This window comes from Parus major, chromosome Z (genome assembly GCF_001522545.3).
Source record: "Parus major isolate Abel chromosome Z, Parus_major1.1, whole genome shotgun sequence".
Lineage (NCBI taxonomy): Eukaryota > Metazoa > Chordata > Aves > Passeriformes > Paridae > Parus > Parus major.
Genome location: NC_031799.1, coordinates 20,744,614 through 20,762,936, shown reverse-complemented (window position 1 = coordinate 20,762,936; position 18,323 = coordinate 20,744,614). Strand labels below are relative to the sequence as shown.

Below are 18,323 nucleotides of genomic sequence, written 5' to 3'. Positions count from 1 at the left end.
AACACTCTACTGCTTCATTTTATTTATCTTAACAACAAATAGATCCTTTTCTCATAATTCTAACATGCAGTTCTGAAACTTATAAACTGCTAGTCCATTCTATAACACAAATATAATATACAGGTATTACTGCATCCCTTACATCCTTTTTTACAGCTTACAGCTGTTATAGCAAAATGTCAAGGTCCAGTTCTATAACTCCGGTAACAGCGGGAAAAACAGATATTTAAGTTTCACACTGCACACATGATGTTACAAAAAGCACACTACATGTGTAGATGCAAGTGATAATGAGACAGTGCTCCTTTCAACATATAGTCAATTTTGCAAAAATGGGAGTCCCATACATGAGGTCAGAGATAACTGATACTGGCAGACTTACTAACTAAACTATGCCTACAACATAAAGGACTTCAGAAATTCACTGTTGTTCAGCTCCAACATTATGTGAACAATTGCCTCAATCAGTGGACAATACTCTCTACCAGCTCAGCATCTGGGGTTTTGCTAACAGAATTTATGGTAAGAAACAAACATCTCCCATTGCACTACGAAGAACACACCCAGAAACTCGTAATTAACATTAAGACAAACATGAAATGGTGTGTTAACATGCTACTTTCTCTACAGTACCAACTGTGACCCCTTCTTTTGTTTCATGTATATGTTTTTATGCCCCATAATTAAATCACTACATGTTTTCAGTAATTTTTCAAAGTTAAAGTTTAATAGAAAATCCTGCTCCTGTTTTCACTGGAAAACATCTATAAATTTTTTCACTCAAGTTGTCAACCTTTATTCTAAGGATTAAGTACAGGTAATGTTTCTTCCCTATGCTCAAGTATTTCTCTGTCTGTACATTCAATTTATTACTAAAGCAACTGACTTGGAGAAAGCAAATGCGATAAAATCATTTGCTTTACAACATCCACTAGAGAGACCACAGGGAAAAAATCAGGAAGACTTAAACTTCTAGGAGTATAGATCATGTCTTCTTGATGTGCAATTATAGTTTATTTATAAATGTGCTGCAGTCAGTTTAGCACTAATGAGCTGAGGTACTAGAGACAACAGGACTGCAGCCTCACAGACTTCAGATTTACTTAATCAGCTGGTTAAATACAATCATATAGCCAAGTCCAGGCAAGTTCTTTCATCTGTGCTTCTTCAGTTAGACTGCTAAGCATACTTGAGCCAGCTAATTCAACAGCTCTTAGGGTACTCCTTAAGGAGGTATAACTCAAACTTCAGAAATTTAACACAAATATTAATTTTCTCCACTTTCTGTTTTCCCACTATGACAAATGACTCCTAACAATATTCAAGCTGCTTTTATAAGTCTCCCAAAGAGGGTTAGACTCTATTTCTCCCTCCTTCAAAACTGGCAGCTTGCAAACATATCTGCTAATTAGGCACTCTATTGCTACAGTTTGCTTTGATCTCAACAACAATCAACTTCTCATGTTCTGATGATACAAGCATGATTAAGCACCAATCGAGGAGTTAAAGGCAAAATAATGAGACAGGAATACAATATCTTCTGTTCTCATCTCAGACTATTACATGGTGCAGACTCCAGACATGTCAAAGAATATGGAAATTATCTTGCTAGGCGCACAGGGAAGTAAAAATCAACTCCACTATGCAGGCTGATTGAAGCCTCAAATGATGAAAGTAACTGACAATGACAAATATAACCTAATGTCATCTCGAACACCAGTGCACCGAGGACCATCTAAAAATGCGTATTTCATAGCAGAATATATTTACTTCATCTGGAGAAGACAGCTTTGTACTGAAAGCATTAAAAAAAAAAACCAAAACATTTCCTCAGCCATGTAATTATAGAATAGATTGCTTCTGTCTCATTCTACTAATTCTGGAATAAGTTTAACACGTGGCATGGTGCTTTAAGGAAACCTTTGAGGAAGGCAACTGAAAAGACTGCCAGATATGCTTTGGATAGGCAGTGAATGAATGTAGCATATTGTGCCTGTGATCGTACACATGTGGCTGCTGAACATTCCCACCTTTGTAGCCCAGAGCCCAGTGGTGTTAGCACCTGTGCTGGACTGTTACTCTCCCTCTGCTGCCCTTGGGGAGAGTCCTCAGGCAGCTGCAGCTGAAAAAGCTTTCTAAATTGGGTACATCCAGTCCGGACATGCATCACAATGAAAGCCATTTTGAAATACTTCTGCTCTAAGAGGGGAAAAATGCAAGAAGCAAAATTTCTTATTAAAAGGCACATCTGATAGAGTTTTGGCACTGGCAGTCATTCTTGCCCCACATCCTACAGCACTAAAGCTTCTGAGACTGGGGACGGGCCAATACAGTCCATCAAGTTGTATCCCCAGAGACAGCTATGAAATCATAGGGCTTTTTAGGGAGTGGTGTAATCATGTATTGTATTCATCTATTCCTGGTGTAAATATGTTTAATTTAACCCATAACAGAAAGAAATTTTGATTATGTACACAGGAAATACAGAACACTTCCTCTTAGAGGAACACCATTCATAGAGGCCATCATTAATAGAAATTACTCTTTTTTTTAAAAAGTTGCCATTAAACTAATCACATCATCCCTATGACAAGCAGTTATATATTATGGGAAGGTCCCATTCCCAAAAAGGTTTCAAGGTACAAGTCACATGATGGTACAAGTTCAATTTTCCCCATTCACCAAGTTGTACCAAATAGTTGACACTGTAAGACTTAATGAGCTAATCTCCATTTTCAACAATATTAATTACAATTTATACAGCCCAATGTTTGTGAAAATTCTGCTACTGCCTATTGCTCCTCCATACAAACAGGGAAAACCTCCTCTTCCAAGGCCTGCCAGCACATGCCAACCCATGGATAAGAGAACAGCTTGTTTTTCATGGTCCATAAAGCTGTTGATCTTTCTGCTAATTAGTGTTAGCAGAGTGATGAATCTCTGAAGCAAAAAACAGACTGAGAATTCCCAAATTCATTTCAAATCAACCACATATTAATTATACAGGAATAACAACAATTGCTGAGCATATTTGGATGACTGATGACTCAGAGGTGGAAAGCTGATCAAAGCAAAAACATTAAAGAAAAAAATATATAAATCACGAGTTTTTTCGGTTTCAGCTCTTCATGATCTGTAGACAATATGTGATCAGAAGAACATGAAGTAATTCCACTAATGTAGAGTGCTGTAGAATCCTTGGATTAAAGATTCTATAAAATGAAATTAGTATGTATTATGTTACCTGTACTTGTGTAAGATCAATATAAGCCTAGCAGATAACAGCCCTCCCACGCAATTAGCCCACCAGGAAGTCTTTTCCAAGTCATTATTGATGAGATAACAGTAGGCAAGATAAGAAGTTCAAACTATACGTAGCTAAAGTGTATTTTTTTCTTTATATATAACAGCAGAGATTATCAGTACAGTATAGAAACAACTGAGTTAGCTGCCGCACTCTCAAAAATATGATCTCTGCCCAGAAATATGTTCTCATATCTTTCAGAAGTAGAAAGGGAGATAGCAATCTCCAAATGCTGCACAGCAACTGAGAAGACAGAACAGGGCTGCACTGCCCATCTTGGAGCAAAGACAGGAGCAGCAGTGGGACATGAAAGTAAGGGCAATTTGTTTTGCTTGTCTGAGTGATTTGCCAGGTAAACCCTCTCCATGGTAAAAGCTCATTTAATTTCTCATCCTTTCACATTACCTTCTGCTGTGGATTCTACTTAAGCATCTCTGAACGCAGCAAACTAAAATCTGTAGACAATTTAAGCCAAAAACCCTCTGACTAGACAGCCCTTTGAAGTTTATGGAGATCAAGAAAACCAGTCACCACAGAAAAGCAGCTTTTTAATTAAACATCTTTTCTCCTGATTCAAAACCAGTAAGTCTCAGTCTGTGTACCATTAGAAATCCTTAAGAAGGCGAGCTAAGGCTACAGCAAGAGGTATTTAAATACATGTGTATTAAAGTGTCTATTGTCACAAGAATAACAGAGCTGATCTCACCTAGCCATACTTTCCTCTCAATTCTATCTAGCACACCTCCAATGCCTTTGCACCCAGAGGGCACCAGTATCTCTCTGAAGCAATCTTCTTTTCCCTTTCTATCTGACCTAGGGTTATGAAACAAGCAGCTACAGCTCATCTTTGTGACAGGGCTTAACTTGCAGTTCAACAACCTATGCAAGGATTGTATTTTATACTTTCAGTGGCACAAAATTTTAAAGAGTCAGTTTACTTCCCAGACAAAGGGTGTGGGAAGCACTGTTATGGGCATGTGTTCATGCAGGAAAGGGGCAATCTGGAGCTGGAGAGAAGTTAGGACACAGCAGAAGAGAAAAAGGCAAATACTGATTACAGTGTAAAGTGACCATATTACCCAAAACTTTATAACCTGTTGAAAACACGACCTTTCAAATTACAAGATTAATTGGTCATAAATTACATTCAAGTTCTATCACTCTGAGATTGTTAAATCTCATGAATACATATGTTTAGCAACCACAGTTATGAAATACTATTTTTCATCTTGTCCTTCTATTAAACAGGACTATTAGCACTTCACAACAAGAACTATTATGGGAGATTTACTAGACTAATAGCAGGCCACGTGCTATTTTCATTCCAAACTTGGTCTCTGTTTTTCCTGAAGTCTTCCTCCTTGGCAATGAATATTAAGGAAAGCAATACTGTTGCAGCAATTATATTGAACGAGTTTATCCAAAATATAGTAGCATGGTGCCTCCAGGAACCCCTGTTCATTTCTTTTATTGGACAAACTTTAATCAGTGGCTGCGTAGCAATTTTCAATAGAATACAGTAATAGAATTATCCTCAAAAACATTGATTTCATTTTTCTTCTACTTTGAAAAGTGTTCTTTGTTTGTCGCTGAAAACATGTGGTTGCTGGATTGCCTAAAACTATGCAATTCAGGGGAAAAAAATTTGGTTCTAGTTTCCCTGAAGCTGTGTCAAAAATAAGTTCAGTTTCTATCCCACCTCTGCAGGTTTCCAGCCTTCTTCTCCCTGATCATCATGATCAGTACATTTATTATTACTTACATTATTATTACTGATGACCAAGTACATAATTCCCAATTTTTCTCATATTCACATATAAAGAGTTTTGTAATTTACTTCAGTCAATTCAGTATAGTAGATTCTCAGTAACTGTACTCTTTCAGGTTTTGTAAGTGTCATTCAGTATACTGCAACAATATAGATTTTATTTCCTCTTGTATGTCCTGCATAACATTTTTCCCTCCTGTAAAACTCAATAAACTCCATTTATTTGGGATCTATTCCCAGAGATAAAACCCCTGTCTATTTACCTCTATTCGTATTCAGCCTTAGAGGAATTGAACTATTCTCTTTTATATAAACAAATAGGGTTTTTTGTGTTTGTTTTCATTGTTAATACTGCTTATGCTCTATGGCTCAATAATACTTTGTTTTTAACAGCCAGAGGAAAGGTAAAGTAAAACACAAAGTTCAATTCACCTTTCTAACATTTAGAGCAAGCAACACTCTCTTAAGAATATTCTTGCATAAGAATATTCTGCAAATTTGTAAGCCAGGAATATTGTGTCTTGCTTTACTTCCTCCCACCTACTCTATTTTAGGAGTTGCATATTTTTTAACAACAGAGGAAGAGACTGAACTGTAAATAATTTCAAAGATACTTTTCCAAACTACTTTCCAATGAACTAATACCCCCTGTTAAGCTAGCACTTAAAGGCATATTAAAAGTAACAAAAGAAGAGAAAGAATAAAGCAAGGCAGTAACCAACCAGTAGTAGTGATATTAAAGATCAAGTACTTTCTCAAATTACAGGCCTTAAAATATTTTTCCCCCTTTATGTACCCAGAATATTTTTTCAAAAGCATTAAGACTTAAACAGAAATTTGGGAGGGAATATGTGAGCACAGAAGTTATCCCTTACCAAGCACATGTCAACTCACCATTTTACAAGAAGGATTTCTTGTGCTTCTTTTCTTCCTTTTTTTTTATGACACTGTGATTCTTTTAGTTTCAAACTAGAGTAGAAAATCACTCTCAAGCATTAAATAAATATAAAAAACCCCAAAACTTCAGTATGTTAAAAAAGGTGTGTAACTACATGACCAAAATAATACTGAAATTATTAACCTCAGATTACTGAACTTTTGAAACAGCTCTAGGAATTAGCTCTCTATCTGCAGTGGTTTCTTTAGAACAGTTTTTTAAAAATCCCTAAAGAATAGAAAAAACTTTCTGTCATCAGAATGATTTTGATTAATTTAATCAGTGTCATGAAAGCTGTTAAGATATTTAAATTATTTTAAGATACCAAAGCCCTAGGGTATTCAGGTTCATTTAAAGTGCATTGGTAATAAAGCAGTTTAACATCACTGCACACTATATTCCCAAATCCTGACAAGAAACCTGCACAACATATTGCATGCAGACAAAAAGCATATCCATTTCCCTTTATAAAGGCCCCAAGCAATAATTCAAGCATAGCGATAAAGACTAGAGACTCTGGCAGCAGAGCACAATTGGTGTGTTTGTTTTTGATTAGGCTGTCTTCTTCCTCTTATCTGCATGGCTTATATGGCAAAGATCAGTTTTTAAAGACCACCACTCCACTTTAAACTTAGACCAAAACAAAATTAAAAAAACACACCAGCTCTTGCTGAAAAAATAATGGTGCGGGCAGTTTTTAGTCTCAGTAAAACAGTAATTTCGTTTACACTCCAGGCTTTCAGAACTGTAACACTCCAGAGCTGACAGAGTTTACTGAAATGGCTACCAAAATTGACACTTGTCTGCTACAGGTCACTTACATTTCATGAAAGTCCATATGGATCACAAATATTCTTACACTGTTTCTGAAAGCTTCATAACAACTCAAGATAAAAACGAAGGTACAAGCAAAATTAGTGATCTTACACTAGTGACACTAAAAATCAGAGCAACAACTATGTGATGGTATAATAAAAGAAATTCCTGTAGTAGCACATGTTTTTCTGTCACACAAAGTATGAGACCTTTTAATTGTTTAAGTTCTTTAGATTCCTTAAGGTCTTTTAGGACAAAATCACTTATTTACCAGGAGCCACAGAGGTGATTTTAAGGTGGTGAACACAGACAAGTATTGCTATAACTTCTTGGAGCTTCTTCCATAAAAAGGTTAGGGAAAGGGGTAGCAGAGAAGTGAAAAAAATAAATACTCTGAAAGTACTTTTCAGACACTTACTGCAAAAGAGTCAGCTCTATCCACTGTGGAACCATTTTTCATGTGCAAGTGAAAACAACTCCGAACAATTCACAGAATTTAGAGACAGAGGACAGCTCTATCTCAAGTAAACACCACTTCAGCTTCCTCTAATTTATAAATTTCATGTACGTGATTCTAACATCAATCAACATCACTTAGATAAAACAATTACCTCACGAGGAGAGGAAGACAAGATCTCTCATCTCTGGTGAGCAGTGACAGGACCTGAAGGAATGGCCTGAAGGCATGCCAGGGGAGGTTTAGGTTGGATATCTGGAAAAGGCTCTTCACCCAGGGGAGGTTAGGCACTGGAACAGGCTCCCCTGGGAAGTGCTCACAGCACCAATCGTGACACAGTTCAAGATGTGTTTGGACGATGCTCTCAGACACATGGTGTGACTCCTGGGGATGATGCTGTGCAGGGCCAGTTGGACTTTACAATCCTTGTGAGTCTCTTCCAACTTAGCATGTTCTGTTATTCTGTGAAATTTCTATGTTCCAGTAACTTTACTGAAATCTGTTGTCCCTCTCATTAAGTACAACAAATTCCTCTAATTATTAGCCATTATGCACCTTAGGACCATACTTAATTCATATTCTAGTGAATTTAAAAATTATTTTTCTTGAAATACATGAAGTCCCTATTTTTTCATATTTAATTTGCTTCATAATCAAAACCAATCACTCTTCAGTGACCATTACTGCCACAGAGGTACCAGTACACAGTCACAATACCAGGACCTATTATCTAGAAGATGCTACCAGGGTGGGGAAGGCCTGAGCCCTCCTCAAGCATCCTGCTTCCTCTGCATGGCTGCACCAAGGAGAAGCTGCAGTCCACAGCTTTGTGGCTAGTTGGTAATGCTGTTCCTCCCCATGAATATTTCATCACATAAAGGATGCCAAATCACATTTTCTTTAATGAAATCAAGTCTAAAGGCACCATCCATGCACTTCAACTCCTTGAAGAAGCAAGATGCAGGTGATCCCATGGATGGATGCATATGAGTCAGCAAGATAAATGCCACAGTCATGCAAATTTCAAAACGGGTGATTTTCAGGCTGTGCTTGAACACCTCTCAGCAGCCCCTAGAGGCAGAACATCAAATATGATTCATCTCACTAACAGTGAGGGAACCCACATGGAAGAGATTTTTGGAAACTCCAGGTGGAGCTCACACCTATCCCAAAGAGCTCAACCACAAGGCAAACACCAAGGGTCCAGGTGCCATGAGCTCCACAACCGCTAATCCAGGTGACACTAAAAACATGCCCCAGACTCACCAGTCAGAGCTCCTCCAAGGCTTCCTCTTCTGAGCTGTCTCCCATCTTCACTCAACTGCCTCTTAAATTTAGGAGACCTTCCAAGGCCAGAAGATACTTCAGGACTACTGGATTTTCGGAAAGGCATAGGTGGAGGTGATAATATGTGATCAAGCTGCAAAGAAACAAACAAAAAAAAATACATATACCTATACTGTTTAAATGCTTACCTTCATTGAAAAGAAAATGTAAGTTACCTTAAACTAAAGATTATGATAGTGTTTGTGAAAAAATTAGATCCCAAAGATCTTAAGGTAATTAATTTGCTAACTTAAAAGAAAAACTTTGCAAGTGCTAGATTTGTATTTGGCTGTGTAAGAAAGCCATTCTCCTCTTGAACAGTTCACACCACCTCCAACCACTCTCACACAAAGAGCATCTTTCACAGAGGTCCCCTCTCAAGATACAAGTTCAGCTCTCAAGATCATAGTTCAACTTATTCAACCTTCCATAAAGCAGCATTTCTGCAGTTGTAAACCACCTGATTTGGAAACCTACTCCAAATAGTGACCAGCTCTTCAAACGTTTTTCTTTGATAGGTTTTCCCCACATCCATGTCAGCAGTCACTAGATGGCACTGCACTATCAACAAACTGTAAACCACTGCCCAGTCCAAGGAAATAATAACAAACAGATTTATCAACGCCAGTGAGAAAAAAATTAAATTGTCCTGTTTATAAACGGCACATTCATTTACACTGACTTTGAAGTTTAGTGAAAATACAGATCCTCATTCTTCAGACTGGGCTCCTGTCATCATATCCACAAAGCATTTTAGCTGCCTGGTCTTGACAATATATCTAATGCCTCAATATTTGATTAAATCCACAAAAACAAGACAAAATGCATGTGAAAAAATTCTAAGAAAGTAAAAATACTAAAAAGCAGGGTATGTAAGTATGCAAAGTAGAAAAAGTTTTACAAGCCTCTTTCTCCAGTAAATGCTGCAGTTGGCATAGTGTCATCATTTTGAAAAACCATTCAAACTTTTTTTCTGTAACATTGAAACCCTAATTCTCACTACAATTTTTTAGGAAGTCAAGCACATCTAGGTCTTATATTTTTACAGTTCATGTACTGAGATTTATCAGCCAGAAAATCTAGCGTAACCTGCATACCTGACTCTTTCATCCTTTTTGTCCTCTGAAAGGAATGAGTCAAGGTCACCAGAAACACCTATGAACCTTTGCACAGCAAAGCCCATTCTTCCTTACAGTTAATCCACAGCATGCACCATCCTCCCTAAAAAGCATTTTTGAATCCCATGTTTAGTTCCCTATGTATTCAATATTTCAGATTAATTTTGGTTAGTTTTGGGGTTTGTTTTAAAGGTTTTTTTAATCAAATATGCAGCTTGTTGGAAATGTACACACACATCTAATGCATCAAGAAATGCAACTGATTTCTGAATCTATTTCTTCAGTATATTAAGACTCATTCATGTTCACAACAGACACTGAAGTATTTGATTAACTCACAGCCCCTGCCTTTAGCTATTTCCTAAACTGAGTGGTTCTGGGGTCACAAAGAATATTTAGTTAACCATTGTTACTATTCATCTTTCACAAACATGGGCACGTCACAAATATTTGTATTTACGACTTCTAAGACACCTCACAAGGTGAATTTAAAACTTAAATACGAATTACTCTTTTAAAAAGGAAGCAACTGGTAACAGCTAACTTTTGAAAAAACACCATATTGAGAGTCTTTGATCTAATAGCAAATACTCAAACTGCTTACTGACTGATGGATCCCAGAGATTGTTTAGTTCTACACTCCAAATTCGTCCAAGCATCTAAAAATGACATGATCCCATCAAGGCTTTAGGTGAGTTACTGGCAAAAATTCATGCTCTTTCTTGAAACAGGTTCACACTTCAAAGTAACCAAGTGCATTTTAAATCTCTTCTTTCCTGAACTAAGTTTCACCAAATTTTTAAACCACAGAAGGAAAAAAAAAGAATCAATACAAGCACATTAGCACTCACACCAACATAACAGAATTTTGCATCATCCATTCTCTCATTTTTTCCCCTTTTAACCAAGTATTCAAACTTTATGATTGTTCAAGTCACTCCCACAATGAATCAATTTGTGGATTCCACAACATGCAGTCTTATTTAAAGTTGTTATTTCCAATCAAGCTGTGCTCCACTTTGACAACTTTCAGGGTTTCAGAAGAAACTTTGAAACAATTCTATAGACCAGCACAGTACCATCTAGGTCTTCAACTCATAAGATGCTATCCCAGCTTCAGAAAAGTATGATGTTTGAGAGCTAAGACAGTTTAAACATTAGCCCCCATTAGCTCATAGTCTTGATGCCAGCCAGCATCCTCCCACAAAGGTACCCTCTGGCTGCTAAGTGACTCTGTCACACCAAAAGACAATTTTAAGGTCTAACACTACAAAAAAACAACATGGAAGTACAAGATTTAGTATTTTCATATTGATGGCCAACTCTTGCTTCACAGAAACAATTACACATATATCAACAAAGTATTTCTGGAAGCTATTCAAAGACTCACTTTTGCTTCCAAAGCCCCAAAATAACGTAAGAGCGTGTAAAATGACAGGCATCTGTACATTCTAACTGATACTGCAGTAAACCAAGAAGAGTAGATTACGATACACTCCTTAACAGCCTTGACAAAACAGCTCTGGATGCCTGGGAAATATGAGAGAAATGAACTGCAGAAGGTATCCAGGCTTGCAAGCTCCCTTCCTGTGCTACCCTCTAGATAGCAACAGAGGTTTATACCCCTATTCAGAGCTCATTTCAAGTAAAAGCATTTGCAGCAGATGAGGAGGCTTTCTGCCCTCAACAGAACTGCCTTCCTATCCTGACAGGCAGAGCATTCAAGTCCAAGGAAACCAACAGAAAACATACAGATACTACTTCCTTGGAACACAAAGCTGGTTCTGAAAATGCATAATCTTTTACATATTCAAATCCTACAAAGTGGTTAATTCAGTCAAAAAGACACTGCAATCATTCAGCAAGAAGATTACATCAATTCAAGTAGATAACTAATAGCAAGACCTATTCAAAGTTGTTAATGGTTATTTCAAAGACCTCCTGGAAACCTGCACACTGTGGAAGTCCAGGTTGTGCATCTTATCAGATGATTAGACACTGCTATCCACAGGACAACATTAAAGCAACTGTCTAGAAGACAGTTAAAATTCTACCAGAGATATTTTAAATAATTTTAATTAAGCTGCTGCTTTCTCAACACTCACTTTTGCCCCTCCACAGTCATCATTCTATTGGTATTTACTTCATACTTACTAGCTATACGGACATGTGCTGATGTTGCATGGCATGCAAACACAGCAGGTTAACCAGGGTTTGGCTGGTTCCCCTCTTTTATCAGTCAAATTTGCTTGAAGCAAGTTGCAGGGAATACAATAGCAGGATCCCTGCAGGAAGTTTCCAACGGACACACATTCATGTTACATCTTGAGTATCTGGCTATCTCCTGCTCTGCCCACTGTCTTATTACTGCACTCAGGCTGCAGCCATACCATTCTCTCAACACCTCAGGACCTTGGGAGCAATGGAATAACAGAGGGCAGGTTTTTTAAGCTAAAAAAATGAAAACAGTGAAAAATGAAAACTGTGAAAAGAAGTGTATTTCAGTACCGTGTATTTAAATTATGAGGGGGGTTAAGTCAGCCTTAAAGTGTATACAGGCTGCTTAGAGAGGGATTTTTAATCAGTGCACATCTCGCCACCAGTCTGCTGTTAATATTCACAATGCATGGATAGTTAACTTATTTAAAAGCCTCCCTCCCCCAACATTAAATAATACCTTCTCAACAAAGGCACTTTGAAAGACAGAAAACACACAGCAAACACCAACCCGTGACAAGCATACTGATCTACAATATTTACTTCTTCCAATCCATTTTTCCATACATTTGATAAAAAAATCTATCTGCTTATGTCATAGGTATGATGAATTTCTACAGAAGCACTGTAAAATTTAGGAGATAAAATCACAAATCCCTTCTTGCTCCCCTCACACGTATGAACCTTACAAAAAGGAACAGAGTATTAGAAGAGAATGGTTTAAAAACTATATAGAACAGAATATCAAAATATTCTTACCATAGACTTCTACACGTAGATTTAGAGATCCCGTAGAAACAGGAAAGGAATTTGAGTGAAAGTCTCCTTCAGTTACACAGGAATCGATATGTTCTCAAACATTTTTTTCCTGTATTTTCAAGCTATTAATTTTCTGTGTGAATAGAATCAGATACATTCCTCTGAAGAAAATTATTTCCATACTGTACTATGGGCTTTTAACAGCTCACCTACTCAGAAAGGATTATACTAATATTTTTTTAAAACCTCAGTAGCATTAAATCCACCTATCTACAATCATGTATTTATTCTAAAGCTAGAATGAATTCTCGGCTTTATAATTATATCATCAAATAGTCACATCAAGTACGTCAGCCCACATGTCCTTATGAAAATTAAGGACATGACAACTGATTCAAAATAAGACCTTGCATCAGTGTTCAGGAGCGCAATTTGAGCCGAGTACATAATGAGGAGTGAGGCAGTCAGAAAGAAAATGCATTTCAGAGAGAAAATTCGTGGTACAAGGTGAATGAAGCTAAGAGAATTCAATCACACTGATAAACCAGGATAAGGAAAGTAAGCTGTTCTGTGCTGCTGAGAAGTGTTGCAACATGGAGTGTCTTTTTCCAATAAAAATTAAATTGAAATAAGAACTGAACTCATCTGATCAGCTCTACTCTTTTCACAACACCCACTACAGTTTCACTGTCCAAACTACCTCACCCTCAACTTCCCTCAATTGCTCCACAGGCAGTATTCCTACTTCCCACAGAAACTGGAAAATACTCGTCAAGTACTCAGTCTTAAAAATACAAAGATGTTCTATTAAGCAATCCATTTTCTTCCTCCTGAATGCAGCACGATTTCTTCCTACATCAGGTCATGCTTTATATCCATATTCAGTCACTAAAGTTTCCACAGAAGGCGTGCGCACTGCCACCCATTTTATGTCTCCTCCAGTCAAGCACCAATCCAGAAAAAGACCCATTACCTGAAAACTCTCACATGTAGTGTATCAAAAGCAGAAAATATGCAGTGTAGTTTTACTGTTTAGGATTTTTTTTCCATTAGCAACCCAAAGTCCCGAAAGAAAATTACTCTAAATAAGTATGTTGCCAAGAAATATGCCAAATCACAGATGTTTAAGTAAGTCAGAAAGCATCAGGCTCCAGCCCTGTGCAGGTAAAAGTATGGAAGTTTCCCTGACGTGGAAGAGAGATTCAGTCATTCACTAAAAATTCTCATTGTAAAGTTAAATGCTTAACAGGAGCATGGCTTCACAAACCTTACAAATCCCTTCTTTCTCTTGCCTCTTCAAACATAAGCTATGCCAGAAGCAAGCATGCTAAGACCCACCAATAGTTCTACAGTGATTAACCCTTTATGCTTCTAGTAGTCTGCTTTGATATACCAGTCTGTCTCTTCATGTTATTTTCACTGGGCTCCTCTCAGCACGCTGCCTCTCTGGCTTCTTTGCAAGCATTTTAAGCACAGTTGCTGAACACAATAGCCCAGTAAAGCACTTTTCTTTGATGCAAGCTATACAAACTTATTTCAGCTGGCCATAAGGAAGAGATATGTTCTTACCATTTAAATACTCTAAGTCTAATTTGGCACAGATACATGAGTTTTGATTAGCTGCACTGACACAGAGCAACACTGAATATAATTTTATTAACAGACAGGACCATACCTTACGAAAGCATCTTAGAATTAATTTAAAAATACACTTTAATCAATTAAGAGCATAGTGCAGTTTAGTTACTCCAGATGCCTGACAAGAACTCAGCAGAACCAAGTTAGACTTGAAGAGGAAATGCCACAGTGGTGGTGTATCACACAGATATAAAAGAAGTCTATCTAACAGTACCATCACAAGCAGAGGTGCAAACAAATTTCCACAGATCTCCTTCAGCAACTCATGTCTGCAGCACACAGGAATCCACTGCTTTTGGTCACAACAACATCAGCTTTTGAAGAATTCTGCTTGTGGGTGCAATCTGAGCAATCTAGAGCTGCCTGAGTCTCCACAAATCTGTACCAAACACTTCACCTGAACAAGACTGTCAACAGTTCCATTTCAATCAGCTGATAGTTGAAATACTCTACATTCCCTTTACCCACAAGCAATATCAATCCACCTTAGTTCTGAGTAGGGTTTGGAGAACTATGCAACTATTCTGAATATCCACAGCTCTCAGAGCAGCCTCTGCAAAAGAACCACAAATAACTTACGGCACAGAGATAAAAGGAAACTTCTCCAAACACTAGCACCACTTCCAAGAAGCCATGGAAAATGAAGGTGAAGAGTGGATACAAAGGAAGACTCAACAGGCCACAAGGATTTCAATGTACAAGGAAATATCCCATTTCTTATCCTGTTCCTTACCACAATGCCTCAAAAACAAGCAGTTATTTATCCACCACCACAGATGAGGAAGGAAGATCACTATTTATCCCACATATCTTAAATTCAGCATTGCCTCTCCATGAGAAAGGTCTTGTTCAGCTTGGACTGAAAGACCTCACTAGTTTCTCCAGCCTAATGGCATCTGTCATTCCAGTCTAGACTTCAAGCCTTGGTTTATCTCACTTCCCCCCATGACCTCCAGTTTCCTTGCTAGGACAGTGACACCAGTCCATCAGCTATGGCAGACACGGAAAGTAAGAACCTAGGCTCACTGTGGATTGAAAAAGATTAGAGACAGAAAAGGTCATGTTTACAGGGAAATAATCATTCATAAAGCAACACTTGATTTGCACACAAATGCAACCTACAATAGCACTGCAAATAGGTCCTTACCAAAGTAAAAAGAAACCCACTGTAAAGCTCTGCGGTTCACAAAGCATCACTTCTAACCATTGCATTTATTGATTTTACATTTCACATATATGCAGAAAGACAGTGCTTAAATCTAAAGTCACTGTTCAAAACTGTCCAGTTTATTATTCTGAACACATGACATTGAATAAAGAGCATCAGCAAACAAAGTCATGATGTTTTCCTATAGCATCTTACCCATTATATCCTAGGTGGTAAAGAAATATTTTAAGAATTCTGCTAAGGATCAAGAGAGACATAACCACATTATCTTGCTACCCACTTCCCACTCATTCTAGAAATGCAAATCTGAATTTAAAACAGTTGTATTTTTCTTAAAAACAAATTTGATGTCTGGTCAATTAAAAGCAAATAAATGCAACTCAGACAAATTTGAAGTATCAGCTATGACTATGCTAAAAAATAATCAGGTTGCATCCAATCCTTTTTCAGAAACATATTTACACATGATTGCACAGAAAATGAAGCACAGCCTTTACAGTATTCTACAAGGCCAAAAAGTGGCCTATAAATATGCATGCACACTACTGTCTGAGCCAATTATTACTTTACCCTTGTTAGGATGGAACAGTTTTGTTACAATATGACAGAGTCCTTCAGTTCTTGAAAGCCTCCTGTGTGCTGCATCTGTACACACAGACTCACAGAGTGAGCAGTCTATACTGCTCCCTTTCCAGGAAACAAAGGAAGCAACAGTATTTGTGTTGAAGGCACTGCCTCCAATAACTCAGAGTGCCCTCAGTCTCCTTGGATTTACACACCCAGCTTTAACAAACATCAAAAGATTAAGAAATAGCAGGTTTGGCAGACCTCTTATAAGACCCCAAAAACATAAGCAGAAACCAGAACACAGCTCTAAATAAATATAGTTCAACCCATGGTTAAAAGGGATTTACTTACAGGTAGAATCAACCCTTTTTTATTTTATACAGGTATCTTCTCAGGAATGCACATGATGTGCTAAGGCCTTTTGATTCTTACAAAAAAAACGTAATTTCCAAACTAGGGAAAACTGTCAGCACTCTAAAAAAGTGAAGTCAAAGCATCACAAACAGGCTGCTAGCCAGGATAAGGCTGCAGCAACTCAACAGGTCAGCCCTACTAGGAAGGACACAGAGGGATCAGATCCAAAACAGCAGATTCTGTGAGGAAGTCTGTTTGAGAAGTTAATCAAAAAAAAGCATGAAAACAGAGAGCAGTGTCCCAGGGGTCTGCCAAACCCACTCAGCTCTTCTGCAAGGGTACCATATAGAAAAAGAAAATACAGAAAAAGAAAAATCCCCTTTCTGCAGTGGTACAGCCTCTCTAAGCAATGCCTGGGCATCAGGAAGCATACTCATGTTTTACCTTTGCTTCCACAGCTTTTAAAAGTGATCTGATGAAGATAAAAAAAGAAAATCTACCCTTAGCTGCCCATATGTGCAGCAGAGCATGCCACTGCTATGCAGCAGGAAGGATACTCCCTTCCTGCCCCTGTCCTGATGGCCATCTTGTCAGGAAAAAGCATTTTGTGGTGTTGAAATGTGCTGTCACAACTGCTACATCTTCCTGTCGCAAAAGGCCCACAGAGTAGCCAGGAGGCAGCAAGAGAAAGCTGGCAGAAGCACTCCTGATTCAGTCCGGGGGGGAATGAAGGACACAACCCAACCACAAACCTGGTGGGTGGCTCCTCGGGCCTGGGATAACACCTTGGCCGGGGCAAAGGGACAAGAGCTGGAAACCTGCAGCAAAAGAAAAACCACACCCACACCCCCACACAGCATTTCGGACATAACAAGGCACGGCAGGTTCAAGGGGCAGGCATCAACCCAGCAGTCCTGGTCCTTCCAGCAGGCCCACGGACACTGAGGAGCAGCACTGGCTGACCCCCACTGCATCCCCACAAAGAAACTGCCTGGCAGGGCAGGGAACAGACAGCTGCAAGAATCACGTCTTCCTAACACTCAGCACCCACTTCAGAGGGTAGTTTTGTTTTCACTGGTTTATCTGCTTCAAGAAGTGTGAGAGAACAAAGACAACAAAGTTTTCAGCTGAACAGTAGGAACCACCAAGTTTAAACAAAAATTATTAATACTGTGACAAAGTACTATTTTCTTACCTTCCCGTGGATAAAGCCACCTCTTTGGCAGCTTTTTGTTCTTCAGCTTTCTGTGCCTGTATTCATTTTCTTACTATCATATGCAGAGCCATTAGTAGCATTAGCTATGCACTGTGCTCTGCCCTAGATAAAGACATTATACTAGCCACACTGAGTATTTCCTTAATTTCTCAATGAAAGCAGGAATTAGCTACACAGCAAACTAAAAAGAACTTTGATATTTTAGACATTACAGGCACCATTTTCATCCTTAATTATTTTTAAAATTCTTTTTACAGGTCAAGAAATCCATGACAAATGCATGGAAATAAGTATTTATACTCTGTGCATGTGAAGGCATCCATATGTACAAATTTTTCAAACCTCTCCAATGCTTCAGCTCTTATACAGATTTTTAAGAAAGACTTTTTTTCTGGCCCTAACTAGCAGGATGAAAATTTAGTAAAACTAACCTTCAAAGTCACTTTCAATTGAAAAAAAAAACAAACCTGAAATACATAAGAAAGAAGCCTATTCATCTTCATCAGTTGTTGACACCATCATCATTTGTCTCATGGAAAAAATAATCCAGAGGAAAATACATAGACTCTGGAAAGAGGTGGTGTGTTGTGAGGTTTTTTTGTTATACCATGAATACTAATGAAGCAAAAGCAGTTCAGTTCTTTATAAAATCTATTTCCATTCACGTTCACCAATGAG

At 38.1% G+C, this 18,323-nt stretch overlaps 1 protein-coding gene across 4 annotated transcripts in view; it reads right to left on the bottom strand.

The window, feature by feature from the left end:
• Window positions 1-18,323, bottom strand: part of MAST4 (microtubule associated serine/threonine kinase family member 4) — a 279,747-nt gene that overhangs the window by 211,231 nt on the left and 50,193 nt on the right. For all 4 annotated transcript variants that reach the window (XM_033520373.1, XM_015653494.2, XM_015653495.1 and 1 more), the window contains exon 2: window positions 8,549-8,702. In XM_033520373.1, the coding sequence (XP_033376264.1) occupies window positions 8,549-8,702 (154 nt within the window). The remainder of the gene's footprint in view (window positions 1-8,548; window positions 8,703-18,323) is intronic.